Genomic DNA, 16,152 nt, shown 5'->3' on the forward strand with positions numbered 1-16,152 from the left:
CCTTCCAAATAAACTTTAATTTAAATTAACTTTACAGTGGATATGACAGTGGATAGATCAATATATAGAATACTTTAAGGGTTAGTTCACCCAAAAATGATTCTGAATTCACAAAAAAAATTCTGTCATTTATCACTCACCCTCATGCCGTTTCACACCCATAAGACCTTCGTTAATCTTCCGAACACAAATTAAGATATTTTAGTTGACATCTGATGGCTCAGTGAGGCCTCTATAGGGAGCAATGACATTTCCTCTCTCAAGATCCATAAAGGTACTAAAAACATATTTAAATCGGTTCATGTGAGTACAGTGGTTCAATATTAATATTATGAAGTGATGAAAATACTTTTGGTGCGCCAAAAAAAACAAAATAACGACTTATTTAGTGATGGCCGATTTCAAAACACTGCTTCAGGAAGCATCGGAGCGTAATGAATCAGCGTGTTGAATCAGCGGTTCAGAGCGCCAAAGTCAGGGCCGTATGCAGGGTTTTATATTTACCGAGGTCACAAAATGTGTTTTGCTAGGGGGGTTCGGGAGCATGCTCCCCCGAGAAAATTTTGATTTCCTCGATGTACATATATGCATTTTAAGACGTTTTAAGGCCAACAAATTGGATAACAATAGCTTTAAAACCATGTCAACAAATACATACATGCATGCACAGTTTTGAGGCAGCTTAATCGCATGTTTGGTAATTCCATGACTTCATTTACCTCAGAATAATGATGTTGCATGCCCGTAGTTTCTTTAGCGCTTTAGTTAAATTATAATGCAGTAATATGCAGCACGCGCCGCGCATTTGCGCGAGCAATTCTTGAGTTCACGCTTCCAGCACAGTAGGCTATAGCCTAACAGCTGATTGGAGTTTTACTGACATAGCCTGACAACATCTCATCTGACCACAGTTCACTGTTGTTCAAATGAAGCTACATTTTCCGCGCTCGTTTGACTTGCGCCTGGCGCTGAGCCGAAGGTGGAATGCGCGTCTGAAATTGTCCCGTTTGTTGTGGTCATAAAGAGACATTTCTTTATAAACGCAGCGTTTTACTTGGCGATGTTTTAAAAATATTTTTATTTTCGGTATTTTTTATGCTCTGTTGGTGGTTTGTGGAGTAGCAACACCTGGGGGGGATTAGAGACGGTAAAAGTGAGTGGGTCCAATATCATTGGTCTTAAAAAGTCGGTGGGTCTTGTCCCACCCACATACAATGGTTCCGACGCCCATGGAAAATACAGACGACATATGGATTCGGACACGGACCGGGTTCTGTGTTTGGCATTGATCATCACTGCTGAATTTCAGCTTTGACTAATTTGAAATTTAGGGAAAAAATACCGAGGACATGACCTCGGTGTCCTCAATGGTAGATACGGCCATGGCCAAAGTCACATGATTTCAGCAGTTTGGTGATTTGACACGCTGATTAATTTATGCTGCGAAGCTTCCTGAAGCAGTGTTTTGAAATCGGCCATCACTATATAAGACGTTATTTTGTTTTTTTGGCGCACCAAAAGTATTTATCACTTTATAATATTAATATTGAACCACTGTACGCACATGAACCGATTTAAACATGTTTTTAGTACATTAATGGATCTTGAGAGAGGAAATGTCATTGCTCCCTATGGAGGCCTCACGGAGCCATTGGATTTTAACAAAAATATCTTAATTTGTGTTCTGAAGATTAACGAAGGTCTTACAGGTGTAGAATGACATTAGGGTGAGTAATAAATGACATTATTTTCATTTTTGGGTGAACTAACCCTTTAATTATTCAAGTTAGTAATTTAACTTAATGCAACTACTGCATTTATAATCTTAAAGTAGCACGGTTTTATCACATCAAAATTCAAAGCATCTTAAAATGATGTTGCCTCAGATTATTTAGTTATTCGAAGGTCACCAAGGACAAGTTTCCTTGCCAAACCTCCCTGTTTCCTGCTGAGACAGGCACTTTTGTCACAATAAGATAAACATGCTCCTCAAAAACGAGAAACATAAATAAATGCATTTTTGCGTTCAACATAATAAATACTTCCTCAGCGTCTGTGCTTCAGTCATCAGAAAGTGCTCACATGAACTCCCATCACATGTACATGATTCCTCTTACACCGTCAAACATGCAGACTCACATGAGTTGCTATCAAACCAATCTTTCTTCATATAGGCCTATATCTAGATGTCCAGATCAGTTTATTAGACTTCTTAGGTTTTTGGACACCCAAGCCATGTGCAAATGATCACTTTTTGTATCATGTATCTGAATAATTCATTTTGCTGTTAGTCATGTGATGGGTTTTTTTTTTTTTAGGTGTCTGCTTTACGGCAAAGCAAAATCCATGGGAATTATTCTTGGGTCATTTCCCTTTAAGAACGTCTGTTTAAGATGTCTGTGTTTAATAACAGTGACTTGACTCACAGCACAGAGTTAACGGGAAAAGAGTGAAAATGCGTCCCAGAATGTGTGTGTGTGTGTAGATGAGATGGGCCTGGGGCTTGTCGGAGTTGGAGTGGAACATCAGGAACAATGTTTGGCCTTTCTGGTAGAAACAACTTTTTTACAAACCTGTAATCACAAATCAGCATCTTTTGCAGGCTGGCAAATGTTCTCTCGTAATTACCACAAGACTAAGCTTAGCTGTCCTTACAATTAAGCAGTACATTGAGTCACTTTGTTTTGTCTAGGTTCATCCCTTGCTCTGTAATGAACGGAGAGACTGTGTCTGACTTATCATTGTGATCAGCTCATGTGCTTCTGAGCTCACGTGTCTTTGGATGTCTCAATATGTCCTGATAGAGAAGACTTCTGTTATTCTCCCTTATCTGTGTACTTTCTGCTTTTGTGTCTTCCTCTCTTATTTGGTTTCACATTAGGTTTTGGGAAGTTTACTGATGCATCTGATGTGATCATAGTGAAGCCTTTGAGATCAGCTGCTGATGGCACAAGACATGCTCTAATTACAGCCTACTTCCATGTTACAATAGAGATAGAGAAGATCTAACACTCTTTCATGTTGTTCAATACGTCTATGTGCTTAACAAGCAGTTGACTGAGTCAGAATTTTTCTCTGGTGTTTATTTATAGTAGAGCATGTCCTTTGTTAAAGAATCATAGCGTTGTGCATTTTCTTGTCATTGTCGTCTTTTTTTTTGTTGCTTTGATTTTATGTTAGATGAGCTGAGATTATATGATCAATGTCATGATGCTCATTTTTTTTCTTATCTAATAATTTATTAAAAATACTGCTCATACAACAGGCAGAAATATGCAGAAATGCAAAACAGGAAATGATATCATAGTGAGGACTCCTGCAGACTTTCACGATTGCGTGTCTAGGTCAGTGAGTCAAAATATCTTTACCTTTTTGACAAGGCCGGGTTAGTTCAGGTTGTAAAATGTCATGTGGTGCAACTTCCCATAATGTAATGATAGATTATGAATTAATAATTACCTTGAAAAAGATTTCCTAGCCCAAACCTGCTTGTTTCCTGCTGCCACATGCATTTTTGTCACAAGTAAAACAAACATGGTCCACACTATTGAGAAACACAAATACATGGAATTTATTTCAAAGTAATCAAGATTTAAACACAAGTTTTCAAAGTATAAAGAAAACATTATGGTTTACTTGATGGTTACACCACATGACATTTATCATCAGTCATTACATTTTAGTTTTTAAAATTGCTAATAAAGGGGACCTATAATGCCCCTTTCACAAGAATAAATATATATAATATTCTGGTGTCCCCAAAATGCATCTGTGAAGTTTCAGCTCAAAATACCCCACAGATAATTTATTATAGCTTGTTAAATTTGCCCCTATTTAGGTGTGAGCAAAAACACGCTGTGTCCCTTTAAATGCAAATGAGCTGCTGCTTCCGGCCCACCTTCCAGAAGAGGGCGGAGCTTTAACAGCTCGTGCCTCAGTTTCTCAACAACAACAACAAAGCTGGAGAATCTCACGCAGGCAAAATGAGGATTGTCAGTAACAGTGTTCAGCATTACATTGTTCAAATCGGAGTCCGACACTGATGGAGAGACTCAGGAAGAAGTTACAACTTTTAGAAAGCATCTGGACATTTCTGAAGGTTTAGTGGATAAATTTATGTAGTTGCTGTGGAGTGATTCAACTCATCGACTATCATGTGCCGTCAAGTTAATCTTGTGTGCAAATCCAGCGTTGAATTGACCCTCATTTGTGAAGCAGTAAAATGACAGCATGGTAACAACACTCTACAACAACTCTTCCTTTTCTCTAAAGCAGCCCAACATGGCCTCGCCCCTTTGTTGCGTGTTCTCGGGGGCGGGGTTAATGTAAATTTTAGGATTACTGATGTCACTAACCCGGGAAGAAGCTTGTTGTAGTTTCTACCAGCCATTTGTTGTAGTCCTTAAAATTAGATCTCTGTAAAAGAAAATGTCTCCTTTTGCTTTGAACTTTGAGCGTTGTAACTTTGCAGATGTTGTTTATGATCAAACAGCAACATTAAACATTAAACAACTAAAGTTAAAAAAGTGAAATCATAATCAACCACCCCTTTAAGTTTTTCAAACCAACTTCAATACAACGTTCCTTTTCAGCTCTACTGAACACAAATATGTCTGTGTTCTGGCAAACTATGATGGTCATTTATTAAGCGGGAAACTGAAATGATAAATATTCCTATCCTTGGTCTTGTTATCTTACCCACAGTTTGGTCAGAAGTAGTGCTGCCAGATCAGAGGTCTGGCTCAGTGGAAGAGTTTTGCTTTATATGGAAAAGGTTATGTTTCTCAGGACGTCAGTGCAGAGGTCCATATGTTCCATCTCCCTGATTCTTGTCCACCAAAAACTCACGCATCTTTCCCAAAGCCAGTGAAATGTTCTTATGTAAGCTTTTGTCCATAGTTTTCAGGACGAGAGTGACTCCAGGAGACCATGTTGTACAGGGACATGATTGAGGCACAGCTAAAAGATTCACTTTGTTCGAATGGGACCGATTGCGATCAGATCCTCTTCTAACCCCACAGAGGACCTGGGGGAGCAAAGCTGCAGAACTGAGCTTTCTTTGTGTAGATGATGTCATCTCAGTTTATTTTCAATAAGACCCCTTCACCACAAAGTAACTAGTACTTCTGATCTCTTTCATTAGCTTCAGAGGCAAACGTTGAGGTCTGTGTTTTGGAGCATCTGTGTATACTGTATATGAGAACTTGAAGTGAGTTTTATGACTAGCTGTACTAAACGACCTAAGTGTATGTGTTGGCACTGATTACATGGTCCACTCACTGCCCCGCCAGTCAAGTGAAAAGAGCAAATGGGCATGAAGAATGTGCCTAACGTTTTGTGTTTCTGAATGGTTTGCCAAGGCTTCTTGTCACCAGTCACCACGCTTGGTTTCATTAACTGTAGATGTCAAAAAGCTTTATGAAACACATTGTGTAGATTTGCAAAACTTAGATTATCAGGGTTTAGGAAGAAAAAAGAAACAAAGGCCTATTTACACTAAAGACTCGTTCATACGAAGTACAGTAATGATAACTATATTAGTGTTCACACCAATACAGTAACAATATTATTAACTTGCCCAGGTGAGAAAAGTACACTTCTATAATATACTTAAAGTGCTCTATTTTCGTGCACTCATTTTGTACTTGATATACTAAAAATTGCTCTGAAGTACTTCTTAAAATCATCTTAAGAACATCTAAGTGTACTCAACTGTGCTATTTTGAGTCACCATGAAATATGGACTAAAATGTGCTTTTAATATACTATCTCTGTATTTAAAAATATATATTTAGCCAACACTATGGGTTCAAATGTACTATAAGTGGCATCTAAATAATTTTTTTTAAATACAGAGATAGTGACTAAAAGCCTAAAACCTTTGATTTTATGGAGCCTCCAATGTTGAGTCAGAAATATGTTTTTGTTCTTTTCATTCAGAGGTTTTATGAACAGTTCATACAGTTATCCTATAGCTTTCTTTTTTAAAGAAGTATACAAATTTTACGTCATTAGAATTGGTGTGAATAATTTAGTAAAATTGTTTGTGAATTTCAGCTCTAAAACAGTTGCCCTTTACTGGGGCAAAGTGTGTTTGCAGGGCAAAATGACCAGTAAACGTAAAGCACGTTATTTCACAGTCCAAAAGATGTTTGAATTGGACGCTGAGCTGGAATGGAGACCTTGTTTGTCAGCGATGAAGTCAAGGTCAGATTGGAATAGCTCCACAATGGTGGTCTCTATGGGCTCTTGGTATCGCACAGTCCACAGAGCCAGAGGAAATGCCTCTCCTCGGTGCAGACAGCGAATGCCGCAAACAATGGCGATTCAGTCGTGCCATCATCTCCCCTCTGACCGTTTGTCATCACACTGTTGTTCAGCCCATCCCTCTGTAGGCTTTCGGATGATGACAGTGTTGGTTATGTTTGTTTCACTGATACCAATTTGGAGCAACCCCAGTCCAGACTTTTCCTCAGGGGTGGAAACAACATGAGCACATAATTGCAGAGGTTAACCGTCGTGTGAGTGAATCTCAGCCTACGTGCCGATCAAATTATTGGTTATTTTAAAGATAACGTTATCTTCATTTCAGCCACTTTATGGTGGCAAAAGTCCAGGAGATAGTCCTCTCAACTACTTCCAGATCCTTCCATTATTCCCTTCTGGTATTACATCACCATTTGCCCTCAGCCTGGAAAGGATGTAAAATATTTTTACAATTTTACAATCAATATTTTTAAAGACAACCTTGTAAGTTAAAATCAAATTTGAAATAAATCCTATATCATCATCCTCAGGCATATTGTACGTGATTTGTCAGTGCACATTATTGGAAAAAAGGGGTATATATAATTTAGGTCTCATTTGCTAACATTAGTTGATGCATTTACTAACATTGACTAACGACGAGCAATATATTTTTACAGCATTTAACCTTTGTTAATGATTAGTAATAAAAATGCTCGTTCATTTTAGTTCACAGTGCATTAAGTGATGTTAACAGATACAACTTTTGGGCTACACTTTATTTTAAGGTTTAAGTACTGAGTAAAAATAATCAACTATACATGTACTTACTATAGGTTTAGGGTTAGGGTGAGGGTTCGGTTTAGGGTTAATTGCATTTAATTATGCATCATTTCTAGTTGATACTACAGTAACTACATGTAACTGTGGAATTACAAATTTAAGAATCTGTTTAAAATCTGCAGATCCTACATCCTGACCATTTGGCAGGACAAGCTCAAGATACAGCAGTGCTTTTGTCTCTATGATAATGTAAAGGTATAGGTGATACTGCCAGACTGATTGGATTAGCACCTATGCATTTGAATGACACAGTTATGCTGATTAGATCATGGCTGGGAAATGTAAGCAATGATCTGATTCCTGTACTGCAATTGCATCCTTTGTTTAGATTGTCCACACCTCTACTCTATGTATCCCTCCCCCTTGAATGTATATGAACTACCAAGTCACTGCTTTAGTTAGACTTTGGATGACGACAGCGACGCACAGCGTGTTTCTCAATAAAGAGTAACTTCTGCTTCAAGATATCCCAAAGTCTCCTGGTCTATGCTTCTGAGATTTCCAACATAACCTAATGACACTATAAAATAGTGTTACCAACTTTTGATCTTAAAAATAAGTAACTAAGATTAATAAATGCCATAGAAGCATTATTCTTTGTTTGTTCAAGTTACTAATGTAGTTAAAAAGGTTTTATTATTTGTTTTTTGTTTTTTTTTGATGGTTTGATGATCTGATCTGATCTGATCTAAAACCAGATGGATAAAATCAAATCCCATCCCATACTCTTTCCCACTGGATGTCATTTGATTTAGAAATATGCATTACAAAAGCTAAATGTGTTGTGAGTACGGCCTTTAATGTCCAGATAAATGATTTGATACACCACAGTCAGTCTTTGCTTTCCTGCCTTGTTGTTGCTAACCCACTTTGAGTAGGTTGTGTAATTTATGTCTGGGAATTTATTACTTCCTAGATCAGTTAGCTATCTGTTTCATTGCGGTTAACTCTTTAGTGGCCCTTTAGAAGGCAATCTTTGATAGGAGAGTGAATTAAAGTCTGACCTGAGACTGACATGACGCGTCGGGACACGATAAGATCTCACCTCTGTTTGGCCCCTCGCACCCCTCACTCATCACTCTGACCCTCCAAGAGTCAATTTCCCTATTGCCAAGCTCTCTTGTGCAATGGGACACCACTGGCAGTGAAGCATTTCCTCTGTTTACTACATCCTTGAGAAAATAGTTGCGGTATTTAGTAACTGCTCAGAATGTGTTTTTGCTCTGTCATCCTAAGGAGGAGCAAAGTACCAATAAGTTGTGCCACACCGAAAGGTTTAAATTCACGCGTCCTGTTTGCAAGATGTTTGCGGGGGAGGATACAGGAAGTAGCTGAAGGGTGACACAGGGAGCAAGCATATATCAAGCCCATCTTCCTGTGTGATAAATCTGAGAGTTCCTCTGTGGCCAGAGTCTTGGGAGGCTCCTTCACAGGCAGCTTGTTTATGGCTAAGGAGTTGTTGCTGATTTAGCTGTGGTTGCTCAGCGGTGGGGAACCCATGAGCGGCTGCCTGGATTGCTCCCCACATCTGCTTATGCTGCGAAATCACAGCACTGCCATTACCACCACTGGAGTAATTACTCCTCTTGACACGCAGGGCCCGTCTAATGCGTGTCAGATGAGGGCCGATGGTTGGGATTCGCTGTCAGCGGTGTCTCTCGACAGAAACCAATATCCCTGAATTTCATTTTTGCTCTTTGTTGACTGAACATTCAGGAAATCCCCTCCTTTTCCAACAAACAACAAAGAGAATATCATGAATTGTCTGTTTTAGACTTCAAAATCTCATGGTAAAGTCTGTGGCTTTTTGCTGAAGACTTAAAAAACAAGATGCCATTCAAAACAAACACACAAGGCTTGTTTTCAGGAGGCATTCAAGAAACACTAGGAGACATACTCACGGCGAGGTGAGGTTTTGGTGGTTTTCAGAGCTATTTTTGGGACTTTGCCACGACTCAGGAAGAGATTGGAAGCCCTGCAACTGACCTCTCTGCTGTGATAAAGCCGCCTCACCCGCTCTCTCTCTCTCCTCTTGCCCTGACTGTGTCAACGGATCCAGCCAAGGAGGACAGGAGGATACGTCTACGCTTCCCAGATAGTGTTGGCCAGAAGTGGGTGAAAGGTCAGAGAGGGGGCCTCTTGGAGACAAATAAAGGCAGAAGTGTGACTGAGTTTGGCCCCTAGGAAAGTACCCTGACAACCCTGAACCAAAGCACACTATTAAGAGCATTAAGCATAACCAGCAGGAAGGCCTTAAGCACGAACAACTGTTTACATTTGTGAACTGTTTGATGGCTTGGGAAATCTTGGGATTTGGGAGGTGGGGGAAATATGATGGATTTGATGGAGACGGCCAGACTAACAGGACTGTACCACATTCATTTCCTGTCGCTGACCCGCTGTTTTATTGGTTTTGTATTGTATGCGTCTCGTATACAGATTCCTCGTACATGCGGACAGACTAAGAGTCTCTGTTGCCTTTACGCCCAGCCCAGTGACCTGTCATGCTGGAATGGCATTAAACGGACTTGTCTGGGTCACTGGGTCAAATCCCTTGAAGCACCTGTGCCTGAGGGACCCTTTATCTTCTTTGGAGGCAAAATCTGGCTGGCGCTCTAATTACTGTAGCATACGTTTGCCTGGGGCACTTTTAAGTGCTAGTGTAGATGAATCATACGTGGCCCTGTAGAGCACAGCGAGAGGACTAGGACCTCCTTCTGGGACTCTGAACATCAGGATGTTATTCCAGTGCAACAAAAGGAGGGTGAAATGTGCTGCAAAGCAGGATTTTGCCTCGGTTGTCAGTATTGCATTTATTATCATGAAAAGTCAATTTCCTTATGTTACATTTACAAAGCGTCTCATGATATTTCTGCTCTTCCACAGAGCCCAACCTTCCTGGTTACTGCCAGACGCTCAGTTCAGGGGTTTGTGTATTCAGTGTTATGCTTGGAACAAGTGAGGAGGATCATCGCGGAAGTTTAGTTTCAGTGCATTTGCTGTCCTTAACAGGGCTTTCTGGAGATGTTTTCATTTTTGGCTTCAGAGTTGAGTGTTTCAGGCATAGGCACAAATCTTGTCTCTTGGACTTTTGAGCGGCAGCAATCTGAGCTTCTCCCAAATGCAGTACAAGGACCTTTCAGATTCGTCACTGCATGTCTCAACTGAGAGTGTATGTAAAGAGACCATATTCGTGACTTTTTTTTTTTTTTTTTTTACCCTGAGGTACAGTTATAATGCTAGGCAAAACTTGCACCAACAGTAGTAGTTTTACAAAATGTTCTTCCCTCTCTCTGACACTTTCGTTTACAATCAAATACTGTCCAGACCAACATAAATGTTCAACACACAAATTCAGTACGATTGTCACTTGCGATTTGTCACTTCAAACCAATATAGGTAGTTCGTGCTGCTGATCTTCAGGGCAGGCCATGTTGCTGAATACTGAATTGGCAATGGGATGGGCTCACAAGTGTATTTGTCTACACCATTTTTTAAAGTAATTGTCTCTTTTTACTTAAACATAAACATGGAAGATTTACAGAGGCAGGGTTTTAGCGTGTTTAAAGTGTAGGACCCTATGAAATCCGTTTTATTTTTTCCCAAGTTCCGTTTTTTCCATTTAAATTTTTCTAGATTCTGTTTTTTTTCCGTTTTATTTATTGTTTGACTCCATTTTAATGGTTAAATTAAATTTTAGTAATCAAAAAGCATGTCTAATTAATTGAAATAATGGATCTTGTCCAATTTACTAACAATTTAATAAAAGTTTAACAAAAAAATAATTTGTTTAGGGCCCTATTGTAACGAAGTGGGACTGATCCATTTGCAAGCTTTTAATACAAAAGCGTGGTCGTACAGGCAGGGTAAATCAGGAGCAAACAGGTACAGCAGAGGGTTAGGCAGAATCGTAGTCAGGGCACAGGCAGTAGATCGAGGCAGGCGGATATCATACACAGAACAGTATAACAGGCAAGGGTCAGGACAGGCAGCAACGGGTCAAGAACGGGTAACAGACAGGAACAGTAACAACAGGTAAACAGGGTATAAACGCTCGGAAATGACACACAAGGTAATCAAGACTTGGCGGTGAGGTGGTGTGTGTGACAGTCCTTTATAGTCCTGGTAATGAGTGGCAGCTGGGTGTGGTGATTAGTGTGGAGTGATTGTGAAGTGAGTGCAGGTGATGAGCAATGGAGGATCATGGGAAATGTAGTCCGGGATGTGACAGGAACAGACGTGATCGTGACACCTATGATAAACGTTTTATTCTTACTTTTATTTTTACCAAATTCTGTTTTCTGGATTCCATTTTAATGGTTTAATTCCATTTTAATAATCAATAATTAAATAATTTAAAAAAAATAATTAAAAAATATATATATTTATATATATATACTTATATTTATAAGTTCTGTTGTGTATTTAAATTTTTCTGGCAATCAAATGAACGCATACCATTTAATTTATCTTTTAATCATGAAATTAAACTTTTTTGTCAAACAATGTGCTGCACAACAGAGCTTTACTGTTAAAATTAAAACATGGTAGAAAGACTGAGATTATTGTTTAAACATATATTTATATAATATATATAATATATACAACAGTAATATGTTTGTCAAGTTAAATCGAACTTTTATTTTTAAATCAAACTTTTATTTTGCCTAGAGCTTTGAGTTTCTCTGTGTTTATGACGGTAGTTTTCTCAAACGAAGCGTTTAAATGCTGATGAAGTGACTTTCGGAGCAGCTCTGGAGATGAATTTGTGCGTTCATATAGTGAGGCGAAGGAGGACGAAAACACCGCGAGCGTCACGTGATTCAGCGTGCGTGCGCCCGCACGATTGTGTGTGAGGCGGTGTGAGATAAATGAAACTGCGCTTCCGCATCATTCATTTCAGAGTCACACAGGCATGCAGGATTCATGTTTAAATGGTCTTTTTGCGGTTTAATATTCACAGACACTAGTCTATATTGCGATTTAATTTAAGTGTACTGACCTGCTTTTAATTCATTCATCAAAAATTTGACAAATTCCGTGACATTCCACGTTATACATTAAATTCTGTTTTTATGACTGGATTCCACGATTCCGTCCGCGATTCCGTGATCGCGGAAATTATAGGGCCCTAAAAGTGTTCTGTAGGCAGGGCTTGACATTAACAACTGCGGGTGGATTTCAGGGTAGGGTTGCACCAGCCGTTCGTAAGTTCTTTCTTAAATTGGAACGTAAAGTCCTCACTAGTGGCTTAGTAACTACTAGCTAGTTTGTAACTAACTCTGTACTTTATTCGGTTGCACCATTTGTTCTTAAGGCAGAACGTAGCTAGTAGCTCGTAAGGTCTCCGTAAAGTAATGCGTAGTCGCATAATATGACGTTTACCTTCAGTTATCCTTCAAATACAGGAGCAGAAGTTGTTGAAATTCCGTGAATTTCAGTTTATCCTTCATTCTGACTTATTTTGCCTCACGTAGCTAACAGTAAAAATAAGTTTCCATTAAATATAATAGCCTACTACTTAATCATAAATGTTTTTATATGTAAATAACATTCAGAAACTGTATTTGAAACGAAATTAATAAGGATCAATAAATAAATACTGAAACAACAACAAAAACATAAGAAATTACATTTATTGATTATGATTGATTTTATTTGACATGCACAACACGGAGTGCACACAGCGGTGCGCTGTTTAACGGGTTCGTGTTGAAGAGTGTCTAACAAAGTAATCTTTTCACATGATGTTCTCTCTCTTAAAATTTAAGAGAGTGTAAATGTCAGCAGCATCATATATGTGTAAAGAATGAAGTCTGTCAGGTAAAACAAGAGCTTATTGATGCAGTTCAGTCAGTCTGCTATTTTATTCCAACCGTTACTCCTGATAGGAGGCTTCCGTAAATATTTAGTGTGTACGTAGAGTTACGCTTCAACTAAGTTTAATGGTGCAACACAAAAATATTTAGTAGTGCGTAAGTTGTAACTTAGTGCCCATTTACGTGAAAACTAGTCTACGTTGTAACTTGCGCACAGCTGGTGCAACTGGCCCCAGAAGTGGTGTGTAACTGTCACTTATACTAGCCATTTTGGCAAGTTGAATTTTATATAGGCATATAATATATAAATTTTTTTCAATTGTAGTCTTTTAAAAAGACATCTGAAATAATAAACTAAGTGCAATGTTGTCAAAAAATATAGATTTTTTTTGATACACATCAATACTGAAATATCTGAAACGCTTCCAATACTAATTTTCCGCAGAATAGATACATGATACCAGCTGCGCTTTCTCGCTCTCTCGTCTCTCGAACAGCGAGTTGACACTCAAAGCTGACTCTTCTCACTTACTCATTTCATTTGCTCCAAATGAATATAGTTGGTTGCATGACTTGAATTTCAGCATGGGATTGTATGTACTGAGCATAATTTTACTCATTACTGCAGATTTTGTGATCGCACCCAAAGTGCGTATACATAAACCCGCCTCTCAGTACTAAATTGAGTTCTTTTTCACTGCTTATTGCTCTTAAACAGTAAAATACACACAAAATAATGTCAAAATGCTGGTCTTGTTGAGTTTTCACATCAGGTAAGTTTTTTTTAAGTGAACGTAAACAGTTGAGAAAGAAAATGCATTTGTAACCGTATATAATAGATGTGTGCATCAGGTCTTAAAGTGACAGCAGCCTAATATACCTGCTGCCAAATTATGAGATAATATTAAAAATCTGGTAGTTTTTCTCTTTGGTATCAATGTCAAAATTGTGACCAGTGAAATTCTGAGTGGCTAGTAACTCTGGAAAACCATTAGCCACAGTGGCTGGTGAGCAGAAAAGTTAATGTCAGGCCCTGTCTGTAGGTAACTTGAAAACAGTGCTCCTATCTAAATTTTGTCTCCAAAAGAATTGCTATGTCCAGCTTCCTGTTACAGAAGCTCAGCTCCAGAGGACCCACCCTTGACAAACAAACATGGTATTCATATCTATCCTTCTCTTTGTCTTTTTTTTTTTTTTTTTCTCAAAGGGGATGCGAGTACTGGTAGATGCCCGAGACAAACTTGGTGTTTCCTGGCAGAACTCAGAGAATGAGAAGCATGGCATGTTTGTGATGTCCTTCGAGAACAAAGCAGGCATGCCCGTGGAACCCTGCACCTTTCAGCTCTACGTCCCCGCCCTGCAGGCACTCTGGAATGACAGCGGCATCCAGGAAGCCTACGGCCGACGGAGTGAGTTTCAGCTGGTGAGTGTAATCACAATACATTTCCTGACAACCTGTGCCATCTGGATAATCTTACTCTTCACAGGAAGAGCCACACTGTTCATGGGTAGTTGGCAATGAGTGTTCTCATAAAACAAATAATCTATTATTTACCTGTGGTTAGAGGTCTGCAACCCCACGGCCCCGAAGAACTCCTGGGTTTCGGGTCGGGGTCGGGTTAAGGTTTCAGGAATAGCTTCGGGTTTGGGTCAGGTTCTGGTCTGTAACTGAGAAAAACTATATAGGCTGTTATATAAGCCTTGCGTGCCGTCTTCTGTGTTTTGCTCAAAAGAGCATGCTAGAATGGGAGCGCATTTATAATTCACTTTTATATATTAACTGTTTTGCGCATGTGCTCCCACTGTTGTGAACTCTTTTAGTCACAACACGGCACACAACACTCAAACTATGAGTGCGATAAGGCAAAGAATTACTGAGGGAAAACTTATTATAGTGCCAAATGATGCAGGGAAATCAGCACAATGAATTCTACCGAATAACAGGTGAGCCAGGGGATAGCACAAAATTATACACAAGCCTCTTAAATTACTGACAGTATGCCAATAATGTGTGTGTGAAGTGAACGACTACTGAGAGCAGCCACAAATCAAATAACCGCACTGCCGTCTCCGTCTCAGAAATCTGAGCTTTGTCAAGAGTAGGTCAACTGTAAAATACTGCATCATTTTATATGTATATTTAAATGTTTGAAACATTGTATGACATCATAGACGAATAAGTGTAAACTCTATGAATGAAACGAGCTAAGCACGATCGTAAATCAAATAGCTGTGTTTCTCTTGTGTCTCTCAGAAACCAGATATGATCTTGTCATTCAACCAATAAATAGCTCAGCGGTTAAGTGTCTTGCAGTGTAGAATGGTACGTCTCTATAGTGACAGATTTTGCGTTCGGGTTAAACTATAACAGTACCGTTTGGGGTCGGGTCAGACGATCTCGGGCCGGGTTTGGGCCTCAGTTTAAAGCCCGTGCAGACCTCTACCTGGGGTAAGTGCATTGCTCAAGGGAACGGTGGTGAATGTTCATGGATAGCCTGCTATAGTGGAGCTTCAATCTGACTAACATTTCAAATATAGTGATGTTATTTAGCGAGATTATTTGGGGGAAAATGGATTAGATAAATAAATATAAATAAATATATTTTCATAAGTACACACTTTCATTCAGTTTTACCTTTTTATTCAGCAAGCAAATTGATCAAAAAGTGACAGTAAAGACATTTTAATTATGACAACTCTCGAAAGAAATTTAACCAGCATTTATTAATAAGCATGGAATGTATATGTGAAGCAATCTGGGAAAACTCGTCGGATGTTGCGATGGAACGTTTTCAGTAAAGTCAAAAAATAGGTTGGATGTCATTTTTTTTTTGTCAAATTGGGGTTTCATTAAATTATCATTCCATTGTTTATCATCTCTGAAAATAACTTGGCAAAATTTGCCTGTTAAGTACAGAAAAATTGTGATTTATAGTGGCAAGGCTGTCTTTCTTTAACACACCCAGCGGAGGTAAAAAAAAAAAAATGCTTTCTCTCTCTCAACACTACAAAGACAGGTGTATTAATGCAAATTTCCCGCCAGTCCTGTATAAACTACGGCAGCAAACTTTTTTTTTTTCTAATACAACGTTATCATGGGAAGGCAGAGCACAAGAGAACAACGGAGCTATAATGAACACAAGTTCTAATTATGTGTTTATTAGAGATTGAATTTAAATCAAATACTGCCAAACTGCCCATACTACTTCTAAATATATATGGTTCAGATTACTCAAATAAATAA

The 16,152-nt window shown here is 38.9% G+C and overlaps 1 protein-coding gene across 1 annotated transcript in view; it reads left to right on the forward strand.

Annotated features, from left to right (window-relative positions):
• gna12a (guanine nucleotide binding protein (G protein) alpha 12a) overlaps positions 1–16,152 on the forward strand; it is a 47,721-nt gene that overhangs the window by 1,165 nt on the left and 30,404 nt on the right. Inside the window, exon 2 of the mRNA XM_067382433.1 lies at positions 14,116–14,331. Within this exon, the coding sequence (XP_067238534.1) occupies positions 14,116–14,331 (216 nt within the window). The remainder of the gene's footprint in view (positions 1–14,115; positions 14,332–16,152) is intronic.

This window comes from Chanodichthys erythropterus, chromosome 3 (assembly GCF_024489055.1).
Source record: "Chanodichthys erythropterus isolate Z2021 chromosome 3, ASM2448905v1, whole genome shotgun sequence".
Taxonomy (NCBI): domain Eukaryota; kingdom Metazoa; phylum Chordata; class Actinopteri; order Cypriniformes; family Xenocyprididae; genus Chanodichthys; species Chanodichthys erythropterus.